This window comes from Haliaeetus albicilla, chromosome 5 (genome assembly GCF_947461875.1).
Source record: "Haliaeetus albicilla chromosome 5, bHalAlb1.1, whole genome shotgun sequence".
In the NCBI taxonomy this organism is placed as follows: Eukaryota; Metazoa; Chordata; class Aves; order Accipitriformes; family Accipitridae; genus Haliaeetus; species Haliaeetus albicilla.
The window spans coordinates 39,361,412-39,382,051 of NC_091487.1; the positions used below are offsets into that span (position 1 = coordinate 39,361,412).

Sequence of the window (20,640 nt, forward strand, 5' to 3'; positions counted from 1 at the left end):
CCCTCGCTGGGAGCAGCAGGGTCTGTGAAGTGAGCCTGGAGGTCATCCCCTCGCTGATGGCACGGCGGGGTGCTAACTGGTGATGGAAGCTCTTCCCCTCCCGTTAGAGATGTGTATAGTGTGTATAAAGTACAGGAAAGGGATATTATTATTGTACGAGAACAATCAAAAAGTTATGACAAACCAGAGCTGATGCGGCTTATTTGCTCTTTATTCAGTCCTCCCGAACCAATGCATTAGGAGATGGACTTTAATTGCATAACCACATACTCTTTTTTTCTTTCCCCCCAGGGTTCTGTCTTGTTCAATATGTTAGAGTCACTATATGACTTGCAGATATAGAGGGGGTTTTTTCTGTGAAGGAGAGCTGCCTACAAAACACTTGCTTTACATGTTTCAGAAGTTGAAAGATGTCAAGGTAACAAGTGAAGGTTACAGAAAGTGACAAGATCAAATAGTTAAGGCAGAAGAATGCTGCTTTGGAGAACTGGACTCTATTCTTGCCAGTGATATAGTCCTACATTATATTAATGAAGTTTTTTTCAACCTAACATTTCACAGTTGTCTAGTGATTTTGGTTCCTCGTTTGTTGGAGACCGACACCAGGGATCCGATTTATAGATGCGCTGAGCCCTTGCCGCAAGTAAAGTTACGGTGGTCATGCTTTGTGTGTTTTATAATTCTCTGCACTCTGAGAAGTCAAGTTGTCTGAAATCTCTCTCAGTTTAAGCACCCAAGATAAGATTTTTGTAATCTCTGTGCCTCAAGGCTGCATCTCTAAAAGGGGGGTGATAACAGGTCCCTTAGTTCGGAGCGATTTATGAAAATAAATTTAATAATGTCTGCAAAAATATAATGATGCTGGGGTGCTTACTGTCATGAGGAAATTAATAATCCCCTCTTCAAAAAAGGATTCGCTTAATGTGCAAAAAAATAAGTAAAAAAGATTGAACAGTGGAAGAAAACAAAGTACTGAACAGATGAGCACTGTCCATCCTCAACACTGAATACAGAAGAAAGCTATGAAAACATGGCACTTGATAGTCTGTAATGGCACAACTACATTAAAAATCAAACCTAACCTTAATTTTTCAATTTTCTTATTTTTGAGTGCTTGTCTCTGGTACTGAGGTAATTCTCGGTGTAGTATACTTTTCCACCGGGTAATTCCCATGTGTGCACACTGCAGATCCCCGCTCATTAGCTAACTGCTACTCGTTAGCAGTTTCTACCTTTGCCAAACAGATCTCTCTAACGTTATCTGCAGTAGAGTGTTTCCCAATAATATTATGATAGGTTGCCATTCTAAACCCAATATTTAAATATCCCTCTCATGAACAATCCTCCTGGAGAACAGAAATGCCAACAGACATAACAGCCACCCTTCTGGAGCATCTCTGACGCCCTGTCTCATTCTATTTTTGTGCAAACCATTTCTCTTCAGTAGCAAATGGGAACTCAACCTCCATTTTAATTATTCATGTTGTCCATCTTTCCTGCTGACTCTGCACCTCTGCTCAGCAAGTATGTCTTCGGATGAGTGAGGGGCTGAAAAGCAAAGACTCCTAGATGGAAAATAATGGGGTTTGATGTTTTACAATAAAACTTCAATTACATGGTGAGACTAGCCAAAGCGCTTCTGGAGAGAATTGTTTATCCGGTAACATTTTCACCTTCTACTGCAGCATAAAAGTCTAGGGCTTTTTCAGTCGGCTTCCTCTAAAGGGACAGTCCTAATGAGTATTGCCAGTCTGTCCTTGTTAGCAGGAGGTGTGGATTACAGATGGAGAGCAAATGAAAGCTATCAGGTAAAATGAGGAATTTATGCACACTGCTTTTAATGTCAAAGAAAGGCACCTTAAGCAATGAATATTTAGACAGATGCATTCCATTTGTGTGTTTTAAAAATGCATAAAATACTTAGATAAAAAACTGGCACCTTTTCATGCCCCGGTGTTTGGATGCCATTTAGCATCACCCTCCCCCCAGTGGGATTATTTTTATGTGTTTCTCTGATCAGAGCTAATGAGGAATCTCATCCTACTAGGCCCCCTCTGCGAGGCACTACACACATATATACCAAAAGAGACTGCCCCTAATTTACAATGTTCGTTATCTCCAGTGGATACAGGACTGGTAGCGCTGATCACTCTGATCATGTTCTGGGTACAGTGGGGACACCACCACCAAGGACTCCCTTTATAGTCTCAAATAAACACAGCTAAATTCAGAGGACTACATCTACAAATGGAAGGAAACCCATCTTTGTGCACATCGCTAGCAGTCCACAGAGACAGAACAAATTAACTAGCTATACGCCATCAGGTGAAAAGTGTTGCGTATGTATCCTTATCATCATACTCTGGGCAGTTTCCAAAGCATACCAGAGGCTGCTGAACAAGGAGATCATCACAGTGCTTTGCGTTCTGCCAACCTGCGTTTGAACTCACAGATTAGTAGCAAAAAGCTCCAAGTCCCATTCCGTGTTCTGAGCAAATCTAGTTCTGCAGTGAAGCACAAGGAAGATTTAAATTTCTATGCTAATGCAAAATTGCTGGGCTTGAATTACTTACGAAATGAGCGATTTGCTACTGGGTTTATAGTAAATAGGAATGGGAAAATATTCTTTTAAATGCTTATCTTCTGGTTTGGGAGAAAGACATCCAAAAATGAACAAACCAGTGTTAGAAAATTACGGGCAATGCAAGGAAAATGCTGAAATCACAAAATTTTAAAGGGGGAAAGGGAAGGTTTGAGGGGGCTACTATGAGTTCATCCCCCTTATTTTGTTTTAACATTTTTGCTTGTGAAGTTTCCTTCTTTCCACCCTGAAAACAATGACAACGTTACCAGTATCTTCAGATGGCATTACACGTGCAGTCATTTACAGAATAGCTTCCCATAGGCCTCAAAAGCCATCGTTGAATCATGCTTTAGAAACCCATAGCACGGCCAAATTGCAAAATTCTGGTTTTTAAATCCTTAATCAGGCACTTTTGCTGACTTCAAAGTCTGTTAATTTCTCTTTTCGTTCAGTGCATCTGCCTGTACTTTTCCTTTTCCTGAGATGCTGTTTTCTGCACAGTTTTTATAAATACTGCTAATCACATGCATTGACTACAGAAAAAAATAGCCAGGCTTGTGCGCTCTTTTTTTCTCCTGGAAAAATGCCAGGGGGAACATCTAACTAAAGTGGCTGCAATGATGGCTGCAGCTGGTGCCCTTTTCAGAACTGGGTCCCCCCTCGTTGCTCTCAGCTCTGGGCTGCAAAGAGCAGAGAAGCTGGGGGACAGCGAGAAGAGCGACGCTCCTGGCATCCTCAGAGCATTTTAATACACCTCATCATGCTTTATTAGAGTCACCTGTTCAAAGAGATGGGGAAAAAAAAGATGAAACCTTGCTAACAATGTAAAAGCTTCCAGAAAACAATTCATCTCCCAATAAAACCCAAAAGGCTATCCCTCAAGAAGTGAATAAAGACAAAATGTCAGGATGCCACATGGCTGCTAACAACTGCAGGCAGGAGGGGAAATGAGCTCCCAAGCAAGGAAGCACCAGCTATGGCACCTCGCGCATAATCACGTATTAAAACCACACGGAACTCCGGCTGCTGGCTTTTGCGTTTCTGCAGGCATCTCAGATCTTAGCATCTCTGCTGCTGCAATGGCATTATCAACACAAAAGCCCACGATGCAGAAGGATGCAACGAGTCCAATCTGGAGATGTTGGATCACCCAGAGGGGACTGGTGGGAGAAGCAGAAGCTGCCCCGTGTCCCGAGAGCCGCACGGGTCAGACACAGACCGAGTTCGGGCTCTCAGGTAACCCTGGAGCACGGCCTCCATCCCGCACGGCTCTACCTGTCCGCGTTTGTTTGCTGGATTGGGAGTCAACGGGTGTTTTAATTCCAACCCGTTTCACAGGGCAGATGAGGGAGCAGAGCCCCGGCCCCGCTCGTTGCCAACGAGGAGGCAGTGACCGCCGGCAGCCAAGGCTTGCCCAGGAGAGGGAAGGGAAGAAAAGCAAAGCAATCGCCTCCCCGTGCATCCTTTGTATTGCACATGCCTAATAATCTAATAATCCCAGTCTCTGGACCGCACCACAGACTTGGCGGTTGTAGAATACCTCCCAGTAAGCTTTGAATGCCATCATGTTACTGTGGGTTTGTCACGACCCGGACTGGACAAACCAGGGAGTCGTGTTTAATTTGAAATTCCCTCGGGCTAAATTAAGGTGAAACGACACCAAACAATCAGGTAGAGATTTTATTCATGACAGAAGCAAACTGAACTGGCAAGACGTGGTAGTAGGTGGCAGGGTTTCTCACAACAGGAATTGGCATAAGACTACTTCTGTAAACTGTGTAACCCGTGGTAACCATATACTGCAACTCAGGGAAGAAGGAGATCCCTCCCGTTGAGTCACGAGGTTCAGAGCGGACCCCCTCGATTTCCAGACTCCTCCTCAGAGAAGGGCCCAGGGGCAGCTGGATCCGCTCTTAGTCCCAGACTTGGTCAACGGTTTTATGTCTTAAAGGGATGAGGTGTAGGGATTATGGAAAAGGAAAGAGAGAACAAGACAGAGAGAGAAAAAGGAGGAGAGAAAGATTTCACCACTCCTGGGACCAGCATTGGTCCAGTCAGCCGAGGGGTCCCGTTCAGTGGGCTCGTGCACCTGGGGCTTCAGTTTGTGTCCTTTTATCATCCTTGCCCTTCCTTTGGGTGGGCACCCGAACTCATTAGGCTAATGAGCAGTTTGTGAGCCTTTGGGCTTGGGGGTCGTTTGGGGAGTAACTTCTTCCCTGCAGAAGTGGCCATTGTTTGATCTTTGTATCAGAACAGCTTATCAGAACAGGGAGCTGTGCACCCTCCAGCACGTCCTCCCCCTCCTGTTGCTGGTGTCTGAGCTGATGGGCTTTTCACCTGGGTTCCTTGCTGTGCAGGGTTTGTCTTTAAGCAGAACTTGCCCCACCACAATGTTTGAGACATTAACTCTTTCCGTCTCTCACAGTGTTATAAACCCTAATATGGCCAAATTGCAAAGCCCTTGATTTCTACGCCCTTCATCAGGCACTTGGCTGATCTGAAATGTTTTAATAAACTAAAGAGTCTCTCTAGTCTGATGAACAAAATCAGGATTTGCTTTCCTGGTTTACTGTATTTTCTGTTAAAAAACAGGGCTTTGGTTTGGCAGTGAGCCACGTGCTACCCAGTGGGAGGATGCAAAATGTGGACAGGCTGACCAGATCAGGAACTGAAAAGAAATGCTTGATTTCAGTGTTTCAAGATTGGAGCGAGCTGTAAAAGCCAACAAGCAGCATTGGTGGCAGAACGTGAATGAAACCCCTAAAAATCTCTCTGCTTGAACAACCCCAGGCCTTATAATGCTTAAAATAAAGGTGGGGTTTTTTTCATTTCAGTGAAGAATTTTCATCTCTGCTTTGTCCATTTAGTCACATACATTTTTTTTCCTGCACCTTCTGTCTACCTAGAACAGATTTCCTCACCTACTATGAAATCTTAGTGTGCTCACTTCATGACAGTCTCAGGCACCTAATTGGCCAGGCAGGTCCTTGATTGGATCCCTTCTTCCCTGCTCTCCTTGCACAGTATTTTTTACTGGTGTTGGTTGCCTGGTAACCCTAACACCTCTGCTTCCTTCTGAGGAATTTTATGTGTTCCCCCCAACAGGTACTGATAAAAAAACAGTATTTCCATCCTGACTGCTGTGTTCCTTCTTCATCTGTGCCTCCACGCTACGCAACGTTGAAGGCAGACAAGTCACCCAAGCATTAACCCCAGGCTAGCTATCTCTGCATAGCCAGGGCTGCTCATCCCCGGGTCCAGAGAGAGAGTGAATTAACGCTAACGACTGAGCTAAGCTAAGGTGGGGAACTTGGCCCATTTGCTGAGCCTGCGAAAAATGAGCTATAGCAAAATGTTCCGTCTCTGCCGGGTAATACTGCATTATCAAAGGTTATTTGCGAGGTAATTGGACACTGTTCTGGAGAGAGGAAAGTTCCAGTTTGGCAGAGGTGGCATGAGTTTAAGGGTGCCTTTCAGCTCAACAGCTACATGGGGCTTTTGCCTGCTTAGTCTGCACAAGGTATTTTCAGAGAGGGGATTTACTCGGTCACTGCAAATGTGGCTGAGAAGGTACAGGTTCCTCTTCCTTCCCATTCAGAAGCTGCTGCAGAGAGCGTCGCTATAGGCTTCACCTTGTTGCCCTATAGCCTCTAAGCTACAAGGTCCTCTATGGGGTAGGAAACTACTAGTGAATCAGTGCTCAGCACGGGCTCTGGGAACTAATACAGGGGCATAAGTCGGCTGAAATAGCTCTGGACTGCAGTTTGCAGAGGAATCCCATTCTCAGGAGCATCCATCCCTTCTCCTGCAGGAGTAGCAAAATTCCTATCACAGGCTGAGTTGAAAAATGATGGATTTTCCTCCCCAAATACAGAATATCTCACCTTTGGCTTCAGTATGGTCCCAAAGAAGCAAGGTTGATCCCTTGGGTATCAGAACAATATCAGCCCACCATGCTGATGCTGCACTGTCCATCATCAGAGACTGAGGTTAGTCTTGCTATGGCACTTTACAGAAACTTAAAAGAGGCTATACTTGTGACCCTGCCCTTACAATGTACAAAGCTGGAAACAATCTAGCTTAGCAGGAGGACACTGTCCAGTCCATTCTGCACATGAGAGAAACCTCCATCTGGGGATATTCTCTTGACCATATCAGCCAAGAGTGGGCCAGTTGTGAGTATTTTACACCAGACTTCAATAGGAAAGAGTAGGTTTAATTAATTAAGCTAACATCACAGAGATTCAGCATGTGCTCCAAACCTGCATGGATACCAGAGCTTCATCTGTACAATTGAAAGCATCACAGCACCTCTCTGCTTTGCAGATCATACTGAAGTCACTAGGTATGTGGCGACTTACAGAATATGTTGGGATAGTTGCACATCCAGCAAAGAACTAGTCATGTTTTTCTATCAGTGCAATGGATAGTGGAGCAAGGACACTGACGGATTAACAAGCAAAAGATCTTATTTGATCATTCCCCACACTCCCCTCTCCCCAGTGTTTTAAATATGCCTCTTTGTTGAACAGGAAAAAATCACAATAGCAAGGCAGGAGATACACGAATATAGCTGATCTACTGGAGTGAAGCCAAAACAGCAAAGCCAGGCATGTGTTTCTATAGGACTTAGCACAGTGGGGCTCCACTGGGACTCAGAAGCTATCATGATCCAGTGATAAATAATGATTATAGGAACATCAGGAGATGAATACAGACAAGCTACATGTGCTACAAATCGGTCAAAAATTAACATTTACCATCAGCAATACACCACATGACTGACCTTCATAGCTTGATTCAGTGCCATGAAGCGTAGACTCTTGTCTGAGGGAAGAAAAGCTAAGGCAGGGCAATGAGCACCCTCCATCAATGGTGCTGTTTCTCCAGGACAGGCTTCCCCAGTGTGGGACAAATTAGCAGCAAAGTGTTTCATTCACATATAGAGCACTGCATCTGTAAAAAATTGCATCTGTAAGAAATTGCATTTCCGCCCAGCAGAAAATGCCCTTACATCATCAGCCTGGGCTCCGTACTGAAAAAGGACACCGTGAGCCTTACCAAGCTAGACGGTCTTGTTCACCCAGCCCCAAGATAACCCTTGTTTAGCCTCTGCTGCTTTACCAAATCTCTCAATCATCTTAAATTTTTTTTTATTCCAAGTTATAACAAGATTTCGACTTAAGGAAGGTTGGGTTAAAACAAGTTTCCTTGCCATTGTAAATCCACTATCAGAGCTGTGGCAAAAGCAATATCCTTCAGACTTAAGCTCCAGGTTGACTGGAGTATCTTTTCCATCCACATTATCCATCTATGCAACTCACTGTGGTTGTTCCTTCCTAAAATGGAAAAGTGGGCAGAAAGGAATATTTTATGGCTTATGACTTACTAGCCTTTGAGACGAAACCTTGGACTCCAATCTGGGCAGAATAACTGATCATTTCAAGCTGTATCTCAGGTGAGTATCAAGGATACAGAAGCTGTAGCCTGAATTTTTGTATTGCTCATGGGTTTTCTACATTCTCATCCACAGTGGCTCTTATGGCAGATCAAATGTCTCGTCCGTCCTTGAACATTTACAAAAGTGGACATGGAAAGCTATATTCATCACACATTTCTCTCTCTGTATGAGTCTCACTTGCTAAAATTCATATGTCTACCTATGTTTTATAGTAATTATTTATCATATTTATCAGTACATTTTACAATCTCTTTCAACCTGTCTACGGGAAAAATACAGAATATATTAAATGTTGTAAATCCTTGGGTTTCACCCCAAAGACCTCAGGCCCTTCAGGTCAGGAGACATTGACTTTCCCACTTGTGAATACTATGTTTCTGAAGCCTGACTGCATTTCACTGCTGATGGAGTGGCAGTGACTATATACAGTGTTTGTTTTCCAGATTGTAACTGTGGCATCTCCCATACCAATTTTCAGTGCAACAGCTTGTCTCAATGACATCCAGAACCCAGTTCTTCTTAGGAGCTGTGTTTCTTATTTCTGTAACCCTGAGACCTCAGTCAGTTGAGCAGATAAACACTGGATTTATGGGTGCAAGGGTATGTCAGAATATCACCTCTCAAACAGAAGAAAAAAATCATCAGTGAAACTGCAAAGATGTTGCTGCTTATCCAGTCTGTCTACACGAATCAACTTTTTCATAAAATAATTTGCTGCGACATAAAAGTGACCTGCTTGCTTTCAATCTATAGGAGACTGTGTGTTACACAATGATCTGATTTGTAACATGAGCATGACACTAAGTGATTATATAAATTCCCATATCCTTAATGCAGCTCAAATACCTCATTTCAGCACCATCCCAATTTTAAAGCACTCTTAATGCATATGGTAAATATTCAGAAGCAAGTTTCTGAGTATTGTGCCCGTGCCTGTCATCTCTTCATTCCCTCATTCATTAGGAAAATGCTAAAGACACATCATATGTTATAAGGTGGCTTCATAGGTACACTGCTGCTGGCCCTAATCCCCAAGCCCCTGGAAGGGATGGAGCCGAGAAGCCTCACCAGAGCAAGTGATGCTGCGGGACATCTCAGAGGGACTGGGTCCTGGGGAGAGGGGGGAGAGACTCGGGGGAGAGAGGTGGGAAGGTAATTCAGCTGAGGTGCACAAAGGTGTTGCTAAGAGGCTGGACTTTTTGCTAAGAGGTTGGAATTTAACGTCGGGCCCCTGTAACCTGTCCTGGTTCACAGTCCCAAAGGTTAATGCCCTGGCATGCAGCAGGGGTCAGTCTCTGAAATCAGCAGCTTCGAGAGCTCTGTGCTGCTCATGAGCGTGTGCTCACCCATTCTGTGTTAGCAGCTGATGGGTTTGTGGCAGTGTCTCCTGTTCTCATGGGTACCCAACTACAGAGGGCATCACCTACAAATAATTTGAGTAAACTGTGTGGCTTACGCAGAGCCCTTCACATTTAGTAATGTAAGATATATATATAGGAGTTACTGTAGGAAGCACCCGTAAACACAAAGAAAAAAGAATAATCAATAAACTAAACCAAATACTAAATGGGTTAGCAAGTAAACGACACAAGGACAATTGCAACATACCCCATTACTCCCAGCACACTGGCCCGATTCCCACCAATTCCCCTAAAGCCTCCCAATACAGAATGAGCAATCTTGCTAATAAGGTCAAGCACAGCTTATTCTTCTAACTGCTCTGCATTTTTCAGTACTGGTATTTCTAAGCCTAGCACTGTAATGAAAGCAGTCAAATAATTGTGCAACTCCATAAAGGAAGGCAACAGCCCAGCGAGAGATTTTTCTAGGCTGATCCTCACGAGCAAGCCATCCTTAATTGAAATCCAATGGACTAAGAGTTAAATGAAATCTGGATACTGAAGTCAGTGGGTAGTTGATGGGAGATGCAATCAGAGAAGCAAACAGAGGCATGGTCAATGAGTAATTTCATAAATCTATACTAATACAGATATTTTCTTTTTAGAGGAAAAGTGTCCATTTTCTTTCTGTTCAGTCAGTGTGGACTTGGTTAATACAAATTATGAGAATAAGGAGGGCAAGAAAAGCCTGGTTTGAGATGAATTCCTCATACACTGCACCTGACCTTGGCATGAGAAAACCCTAGAGACCTGCAAAGTCTGTTATCTACTGTAGATATGGCAGGTTTGCAGACAGGTCCTCGGAAAGTCTGTCCCAAATGCCCACGTACTTCACTGGTATATGCACAGACCTCTGAATTTATGCAACAGGGATTTTGCTAGCCCATTTTTGTAGAAGGGGTGTCTTACTGACCTTAGCTGGACCAGATCAAGCCCCTCCAACTTTTTGTCCCTGTTTAGAAAATGAGTTTTTCCTTAACCACCTTTCTCCACTGTGCCCATCTCAGTAAGTTTGGTTACTCATTTGGGAATAGTATCTCCTTTTTTATTTGTAGACATCCATGCCTTTGGTGTCTTGACTACCGTCCACCTCTGGTACAATCTGGAAAACAATCAATGCATGTCACTTCACAGTTTTGTCCGAAGAAAACAGTGAGTCAGGGCTCAGACAAATTCTGCTTGCTATTCCTGTCACAGGGATTACTAAAAAAAGGCTGGCCATTTTTTAAATTAATTTAGGATTAAATTGCCCTCTCCAGAAAACAGTCATCTGGATACCAAATGCTACCTGTAGGGTGATGACAGATAAAAGGGTTTTGCACATTTTGCCTGTTCATGCCTCAACATGGATTTTTCACTGACACTGACATTTAGCTTTGCTTCCTCAGTCCTGTGCTGCTGTGGGCTCTGTTTGTCCCTGCTGTAGAACTCCTGATTTGTACAGGTGTTCCAGCCATCAGCTCTCTTTCAAGAAATTGCATCAGCTCCATCTTTTAACATCCATTGCTTCCTCACTGAAGTGCAAAGGTACTGTTTTTATTGTAGTATTTTCCATTTTCTTCCTCACCCATGACATCCATGACTTTTAGTTCATCTTCCTCTCTTTCCACTCTGTCTTTGTTCTTTCATATTCTCAGTACTCCTGATTTCAAAGCTCCTGTTCAGCTCCTTCTCTGGAGCATCTATCTGATGCTCTCCAGACCGCTGATTCTCCATTTTTCAAATCCCTGCTAGAAATATATTTTCCCCTTTCCCTAGCTAGTATTTAACTGCTATCTGCCTTGAAACCATGCAGTATTTTACAGAAACATTGGACTGGAGTAAAAAATTACTTCCAGCCTCCACTTCCAACATTAAACCGGACTACTACATCTCTGTTTTTAGTAAATACTACCTATCATATACACTAAAGTTTTAAAATAAGACATTACAAAGAAGGAAACACATTATTGATGTATCAAGACAGGAAGCTCATAGCTGCTGTCCAAGACAAAGGAATTTCCACCTTTAATTGCTCAAAGCAGCAATTTTCCATAGTTCTCTGACAACATGTGCTATGTTTTGTAATGATTTTCATACACTGATCCTCTAAGGCAAGTGCAGGGTAGGGAAAGAAGATCATGAATACAGCTTGCACTGGCTCTCTTTTTTGAGAAATTTGGAAACACTGCATTGAACCTACCTTTTTTTACCTGGTGTATTCTGATGAAATGTATTTTATATTGCCCTAACAGTCATATACAAAGCATCAAACTTTATGTCACTTACTTAACCTTATATTACCTCAGGGACACAATTTGTACAAGATAGTGCCTCCAGAGCAAAACTGACCCATGTTACAGCTCGCCCACAGTTTAGATGACCTAATTTAGAAATATCCCAAATAGAGCTGCATGAGAGTAATGCTGAAGATGATATTTTATAATGGCAACTGTTTACTTTAAGAACCAAAGCCTTTGGATTGTATTCCCATTGCTGCTGATTTAGCTGAGGACTCTTAATTCCTGTGTGTGTAAGTACACATACGTGTATACGTATGCAGGACATGCATTTTTACATTCACCAAGGAAGTTTCATCAAAAGTCTTCACATACTGCCTGTCAGTGATGTTTGGGAGCCAAGCCACCAGGCCACGGAACATTTCACTGTCACACAAAATGCAGAAGTGAATTAGGAAATTATAGAAAAGGCACAGAAAAGGCCCAAGACAGGCAGCAATAAGGAAAAAAATCTCAAAACATTAGAGAAAACTCAAATGCCAAGAAAGTAGCCAGAACGTCCTCAACAGCAGGAAGCCTTCCTCTCATGAGGTGCCAGGACACTTCTGCTCAGGGCTAAGAAATTATTGTGACAGCTGTGTGCAGACAAGTAGGGCCATAAAGACTGCTCTTTGGACTCTCCTCAGTGCAATCTTGTTAATATAAGCTGTGTACAACACCTTATGGGGAAAGAAATACCTTTTCAAAGAGTATAACAATGTGACAACTGTGTGTTGCAGGAACCAATAAATACATTTTCTGCAGTGAAATCCTCAGTGAGCTTCCATTAAATAGTGATAGTGCTAATCTCTATGTGTCCACACTTGGGACTTTATATTTGCAATATCACATGGCCCCTCTAAATGAGTTTGAAAGGCTTTCATAGATCAAGGGCCATTAGAATTTCTCTTCTCTTTGCAGGATGAAGCAATGATGTTTCCTCACTTAAGGTTCACTTAAGCTCCCAGTATACACAGAGTTATACTGCTACCACACTGTACTGGCTACCTTCCATCACTGCAGTGTCCTGGGAGATGAGGTCTGGCCTGGAAATCTGCCTGGATGGGGAACAGAACCATTTTTGCAACAAAAGAAGAAAGCCGAGAACCTTACGTGTGAACTGCAGGCCTGACACTACTAGGATCGCGCACAGATGGTAAGCCTGTGACCATGCTGCCTGGGGCTTTGCACTCACCAGACCTCACAAATTTGTTTCTAGCAAATCTGGGATTGCATGTCCTCAGGAAAACCCCACAAGTTGCAGGATTATGAATGTTGGGGACGCAGCAAGAAGTGTTCCTCTTTCAGAGCTTTTTTCCCTTTTTCTGCTTTCTTGTGGGCAGATCACCCATACATGTGGTAAATAACGTTAAAGATCTCCAATTTCCACTGCAGCTTTCACTCAAGTGGTTTCACTCAAGCCCTTCTTTAGATACAAGAATCCCCATGCTCAGTCATGGATCTGTCTCTAGGATGAAGTGAGCCATCTGCTTAGCTGCGCACTGCAGCACCCTCAGCATGTTAGGAGAGAGAAAAAAGCAAGCAGAATAATTATGTCCAACTGGAAAAGCAAGTGCGAATGCATTTACACTGAAATTTGACCTAGGCCCTCCAGCTTACACTTCAAACTCAATAACAGCACAAGCGTATTAAAGGTCAGGAACATACACCACCTTCATCTCACCTCTCCTCCAAAGATAGCGTATCTAAGTGAGCTGCAGGGCCTGCCAGTCTGCCGACGGAGTGGCTAAGTACTCTCTTAGGGGAGAGTACCATTTACTGCATCATCAGCCACACTTCCTGAAATAGCCTGTTTCTCCTTGGAGGCCACTCATCTGATCACCATCGACAACTTGCAGGGACTTTTGAGACCAGACAGGAAAGCAGTAGACACTTTCCGTTTGACATCAGCCCTGTCAGACACGTCTAGCACAGCAAGCACCGTCCCAGAGGCCAGGGTTTGGTACCCATCAGGCACGACAAAGTTGGTAGGCATCGAATCTTCGCCTTAGCGAAGACTGCCCCGTGACATAAGACAATAAAAATGGATGCCACGTGTGCGACAGTTCACGGAAGCCCTGGGTTTCAAACATGTCGCCAAATTAGGAACTTTCCAGACAGCTCTGCTTGTTGTGAGATCTTAACTCCTTCACACGTCACTGGAACAGATATTAAAAAGGCAGCCGCTTCTCTAGCAGGTCTGCTTGCTCTGTAAAATTAGTGCTCACAGTTTTCCTCTTGCAGTTCAGCTGTAAGAAGGGTTGGGAATAGCTGTGCCTCGCACTATCTGGCTGTCACACAAAGCAAGCAATTAGAAGCACAAGCGTCCCCATTTGCTCCCACGCTTCATTTTTAATCTCATAAACAGAGATTGAGCCACAAAACTGAGAGAGAGACTTTTTTTCAAGCTTAGGGGTAGTTACAGGCACATTTATGTCTGTCTATATGTTACCATGGAAGAATTCAGCTGGATGAGATTTACAGCCATTATGTGTGAGTTCAACCCAGGGGTGCTGGTGTTAGTTACGTAGGTAATGGGCAAGTAATGACAAATATGCACTTATCCTGGGTGCCGTTGCAATCACTGTTTGATCCTGAAGGTGCAAGCATGACGTAAAGACTAGGTAACAGCCCTGACGTGGACAGATAAACTAAGCAGGCTTTACTGCTGGTGGTCACCAGACGGCGTTTCTCTTCTGAGTGCCCACAATTCAAGATTCATGGGGAGTCAGTGCATTTTAGGATTCTTTTTATGTTGTTCAGTAATTCCATTTCCAGTTACACTCACACACTGTGTGATTAGACTCAAACCCAAGTGACTGACTTACTCCACACTCCTGCACGGATCTGAACGCCAAGTGACACCTGGTCCACCTCTTGGAGTTAAATGATCTTTACTACTCTTGAACTACTTGCCATTTACCTGGGCAGCAAGAGCATGCCAGACACGAGCAGCCCTGCAGTAACTGCTTCTGTGCAGTCTCTTACTCCCCACTAATGCTGCACAATATGCAGCCTTTCAGCGTGACAGGAACGAGTGTCTTCACCTTCAGGAAGGGTCAGAGCAGGCACCCTGCCAGTTGTGGTGGAGCAGCTGATGCCCAGTAACTCCAGCCCATACCGTCATGGCATAGCATTAAGCAGTTCTGCAGGTCTCCCCGGGGCAGTAGTAACTGGGACGATGGAGCGAGGGTCTGCTTCCTCAGGGTCGCAGTAAAAGCATTGTTCTCAAGTCAGATCTAGGTCACCGCTAACTCAAAAAACTCACACCACGCTCCTTCCCCTGGCATAGATGTGCCTTCAGAATTAGGACAGCCTTGGATGCTGGTAGATGAGAGAGAGGAAAAATGAGGGCTGAAAGATACAGGAGTGCCTACTTTGCAATTCTCAATATCTGCCTGATAAGAGACATGTGGTTAGGTTTTTTTCCAAATCTACACATTTCACACACAACAGAGGAATCAACCTTGCTGCTCTTCAGTCCACCCTGAGTGATGTGCAAGGGCTTTCCCAGAACACTGGGGTTCACTTGAGAGATTATAGCTGCAGCCTGCAGATAGGCTGTCAACAACTGATTTTAAGAGATTAGAAGTGTTTCTCAAACTTTGTTGGCACCATTCCCTTTCAGTGCAACCGTTCTGCAAGTCAGAGTACTCGTTTTTAATTAAAGTGCAAAAAAGAAACACTGGGATGATGATAAATGGTTTTGATTTGGCCCATCCAGGGTCCTTTAGTCTCCATGGCTAAGCCTCATAGTCTGCAATGTGTTATCGTCTTTATGAAAAAGAAAGAAAGAATCCAGTTTGTTAAAAACAGAATTCGGAACAGTCATTTTAATTTTGAACAGCTCTTCTGTTTAACCATCTACCTCTTAATATTCTTTATCAGCAAACATTTCTGTGACAAAGATGCTGCTCATACACGTCCAAGGAATGGCTGGTCACAGAGGCACTCTTATGTGCCCGCAAACATTTCCGTTGACTATTCTTCCTTGACTGTATGCTATTCCTGGGAAATTCATTGCAGTCCTGATTAACCAGGCAATCAGCAAGCACCAAAGAGCCCAGCAGGATCAACTGACCAATCACACAACCCAAACCGTGGAAGAAAACACATGCACAGTACACTTTAAGTGAAGTGTGTTCCATTTGATGAATACTTGCAGACAAAGGATCTCTTGTGCTAAAAGGAATTATTGACTGCAAGAAATGATATGGAGAGATCAAAGGAATTTGTACCAAGGTGGCAACCTTTTGTTTCATATGATTTTATTTCCCTTTCCTCTCTTCCTTTGATATAACTACATAAGACAATCTCCCAAGCAAAGGATTTCAGAGGCTTCTCTGCTTTTGTTTTCCCAGGTCTTTCAGAATTTCTGTCTCTTCTTTTCCCTGTGCATGGACAAAAGGCCACGGTGCAAAGCTTTACATATGATTTGGAAATAAATAATGGTTGATTGACTAAGCTGGTGACAGACTGTAGCAGCAGCAGCTGTGTATGCTGGAAGCTCGCTGCAGCTTGGGAATTCTGCAGCTGAACGGAGGCAGTGAGGGATCTCTTCTCCCGTTCACAAGGGCTTGACACCATTTTCATCACAGCCTGGTTTTGGCCCATTCAGAAAGGGGTGAGGCTTGCGGTTTGCCCCTATAATTATTCATGAAGGACTTGATGAAAAAATTCTCACGTGGCCAACAGTCCCATCAACGCCGATGAATGCACAAGGAGAACTGGACTGAGGCCTTACAGGCTATACTGCTTTCCAAATTGGTATCTGGTTTTGAATGTAGATATAGACTTGAGACATCATAGTAGCCCTTAAAGTTTCAGTTTATAAAAATCTCACCCAACACCATAAATGCTACAGCAAATTCACATCCAGCTAGAAAAATGCATCACCAGAGCCCAGGTGCCCAGCCTCCTTAGCTCTCAGAAGCCTTTCTACTTTCCTTATAGCACTGTCCTGAAATGTGAACAATCTGTCCTACACCTGCCTGTAAATTAATCATCCTATTGGGCAGACAGAAACAACCACAGCTAGAGGAAGGTCTGAAGATCTCACAGATATGTGTCCAGTATCTTTCTCAATATTTACAGTTTCACCCAAGAACACATCTCCCAACCATGAACAGGACCCCACAAAGACAATTTTCTTCAGGTAAGCTGTGAGCAGGAAATTATGGTTTAGTGAGTCACAGATCCTAAAATATCCCTACGAAGCATGTGACCACTGCGTCATCATCAATAATAATAATAAGAGAGCAATGCAAACGTACGCTTTTGGAACGTGCTAAGGAAGTCTCAGCGTGGAGGAGGAGAGACAGGCACACCCAGGCAGTTTTAGACACGGCACCTAGGGGCATCCAGACAGACAGGCATGCCCCATCTATTACAGAATGAGACAGATAAGCACGCTCTGCTTCTACGGACAAAAAACCTCACTGTTGGATAAAAGACAGGCATGACAGCTAATACTGACCAATACCATGACCTCATCTCACGGCATACAGATAATGACTGCAAACTGGCTTCATTTTATCTGAATGTACCCCTTATTTCACAGTCCAGTGTATCTATATAATATATAAGCCTACTCTTTCTGATGCTCTCAGGTTCCTGTCAGGTTTTCAAGCTGGGTATCATTAGAGGTGCTGACCATTTGCAAGGCTGTACTGGGAGTCTAGTGGGCCCCAGGCAGCCGAAATCTAGGTCTGGACATCACGTCATATGTTAAATGAAATGTGAGGTATCTCTCAAGTACAAATCTTGTCTGACTTGGAAAGGTGATAGCTTCTTGTGTTTTTCCTCAATCACCACGTTCCCCTCAAAAAAGAAACAAACAAAAGCAGTCCCTTACAAGAACTGTCAATGTGGTGACCCTATGACTGATGCTGTGATGTTTCCTAAATATTTTAGTGCAGCCAAGACATTACTTAGCTCCTCTCTAGGAGGAAGGAGACGACGGACTAAACTGACCTTTGCCAGTCATCCTGCACAAATCTTACGGCAGCTTTAAATTCTCTGGCTGAGAGATCCAGCTCTCAGCTGAGGGATACTGTTTGGTATCAACACAGAGTCTAAGTTGGCCAACAAACACCAATCATTTAGACACTTCTGTTATCGTCTATTTCGGGATTTACTCAGTTGTGACATTCCTCTTCATATTCACCAGCAATCTGTCAGGAAGAGAGCTTGGACATTTCTGGAAGAACTACAAGATGGAAAACTCATTTGGGTGCTTAGGCAACATTCGGGACTAAGGCACAGTTTGATATATTCAGTATAGTTCATAATGCAAGGAGCACCCAGTTTTGTCAATCTTTTGTGACCTTTTCTGACCACATCTGCACCCGTATTGGCAGTGACCACTGCCAGACTCTTCTATAAGAAAACTTCAGCTTTACATAGCTTGTTTCAGGCATCCGCTGTTGACCAGTAACCAAAGGAAGAAATCTCAAAAACTCCCTTAAGGCTAATGCATGGCGGGGGGGGGGGGAGAAGAAAAAGTCACCTATGTCTCGGTGCCCCCCATACCACGCATGTCCATGGGCTCAGGCAAACTCCCGAAGAGGGAAGCAACATCAAGTCCCAATGTCACTTTGCTGCACCACCCTTCAAGACACCAGGGCCTTCTTCGATTGCTTCTGCAGCTGCTCAGATCTGAGGAACTAGACCTCTGTGGCAATCTCCTTTCCTCTGGCAAAGTCAGCGTTCCAGCACAAGAGACATACATTGTCCTTGTGAATTCTCCTGAAGAGCAATCAATCACGGTACGACAAAACCACTGAAGTTACTTAAACTTACTTTGTGCGGTATGACTAGCAGATAGATTAAAAAATGACCCAGCAGGAATTTTCCTTCCTTAATTTTTAGGTTCCACACATCAAATCCACGCCAACTACTGAGACTAATACCTACCACCACCGCCCCCGCCCCCCAGGATTTCCTGATTCTACATCACGCGTACTTTGAGCAAGATTTGTAACTGATCTTATTCTTGGCTCGAGGTACCTGAAAATGCTGACCATTCATTTTCATAAAGTAAGATTTCCTGAAGATGTGTCTTGTAGGGCACCTGGAAATCAAAGCACTTGAAATCATGTAATCATTGCTGAATACCTTAGCTGTAATTTCTCTCACGCAAGTACTTTCAAAATTATACTTTTAGCACAAGCATAATGCTATTTGCTTCTCCTTGAGGCTCTGGCTCTTGGATGCAAGTGAGTAGGTGTATGACTGTACCACACTGTGACCACAACCTCGGCAAGGTCCAGAAACCCAGCAGCAGCAGACTCACATTACCGATGCATAAAGCCCAACTTATTAGCCCTGCTAACGAGGAATTATCCAGGCACCAGTTCCAGACCTGCATTAATACTTTTACATGGAGCTGTGCTGCACGGCTATCCCAGTTTGCCCAGCGCTGCACCACCACATGCCATCACACGAGGCTGGACATACCTCAGAGAGAAACTTCAGACTCCATTTTAAAATGTCCTCCTGGTTGCAGAGGGAAGCTTGAACACCTCGTACCACAGCTGCAGCTTTACCATGTAGAAGTTACCCGGCTAATGAAAAGACGCCTCCCAATACATTACTGAGAAAAAAACCCAACACTATATTTTCATCCATCCTCTCATTTTTAAGCCCGAGGTACGACCCACAAAACATCTTGCCACAACAATGCACCCCAAATACACCAAACTGCTCTAACACACAGTGCAGACACGGTGTTCGGCGGAACAACAGCCAAGCCTGGTGCTGAGAGTGGTTCTTCTGCCGTCCGTCTGCACGAGCAGACCCGCTCCCCGCCGATACCCCCAAACCGGGAAACCTTCCCGGCACGGGCGAGGCGTCGACCCATTTTTCAGCAGCACGTGGGAGAACGGGGTTCAGGAAAGTCCAAGCCCCCGAGGTTCTGGTGCGGGGGCAGTTGCCGGGCCCTTGGTTTCGCTGCCCCGGTGCGGAGGGCACAGCAGGCCCCTTCGCCCGGCGCTCGTCTGCACCCCGACACCCCCTGAGGGACCGCGAGTGGGTGTAGGCGGTGGACGGCCGCCGGTGGGGTCCGGGAGAGGCGAGGGAGAAGGGAAACTGGGGCGAGGAGGGGAAGGGAGGCCGCGGGGTCCCAGCCCACGGACCGGGACACCAGACCCTAAGGCGCCGGAGGCGAAGGGGCTCGCCCACCGGCGGCGGCAGGGAGAGCGGTGTGTGTGGGGGGGTCTCTGTGGGGGTCGCGGCGGTGCTGGGGGGGGCGGCGGTGCCCGCGGCGGGCGGCTGGTGGCGGGGGCGGGCGGAGGCGGGCGCCCCGCGGGCTGCGGGGCGGGGGAGGAGGAGCGGCGGCCGCCGGAGGATGGGAGCGAGCGGCGGAGCCGGGGAGCGGCGCGGGGGCAAGGCCGGCAGCGCGGCGGCGGCGGCGGCGGCGGGGGGCGCCGCGGCATCGCCCGCGTAGGGCGGCGCGGCAGCCGGGCGGCGGCGGCGGCGGCGGCGGCGCCGCGGCCATGGAGAGGGCCAGCCCGGCGGCGGGGAAGCTGAACGCCGGCGGCCGCGGGGCGGGCGATGGGCACGGCCCCGCGGGGGGAGCCCAGCCGCGGGCGGCGGCGGCGGCGGGCAGCGCGGAGCCGGGCGAGCTCATCGGGCGGGCGCTGGATTTCAAGAGCGAAGGGGCGCAGTGCTACAAGGACAAGAAATTCCGGGAGGCCATCGGCAAGTACCACCGCGCCCTGCTGGAGCTGAAGGCGCTGCTGCTGCTGCTGAGCCAGGAGCCGGCCGGGCAGCGCCCTCCCGCCGCCGCCGCCGCCGCCGCCGGCGGGCTCAGCGAGGAGCAGCGGCAGGCGGTGGAGGCCATCGAGGTGGACTGCTACAACAGCCTGGCAGGTCAGCGGGGCCGCGGGGCGGCGGGGGGGGGGGGTCCCAAAACCTCGGCCGCGCACACCTCCCTTC

The 20,640-nt window shown here is 45.8% G+C and overlaps 1 protein-coding gene across 1 annotated transcript in view; it reads left to right on the forward strand.

Annotated features, from left to right (window-relative positions):
* The first annotated feature begins 20,049 nt into the window (after positions 1 to 20,049).
* The window catches only part of TTC9 (tetratricopeptide repeat domain 9), a 29,315-nt gene continuing 28,724 nt past the window's right edge, over positions 20,050 to 20,640 (forward strand). The window contains exon 1 of the mRNA XM_069784255.1: positions 20,050 to 20,574. Within this exon, the coding sequence (XP_069640356.1) occupies positions 20,199 to 20,574 (376 nt within the window). The 5' untranslated portion in view covers positions 20,050 to 20,198. The remainder of the gene's footprint in view (positions 20,575 to 20,640) is intronic.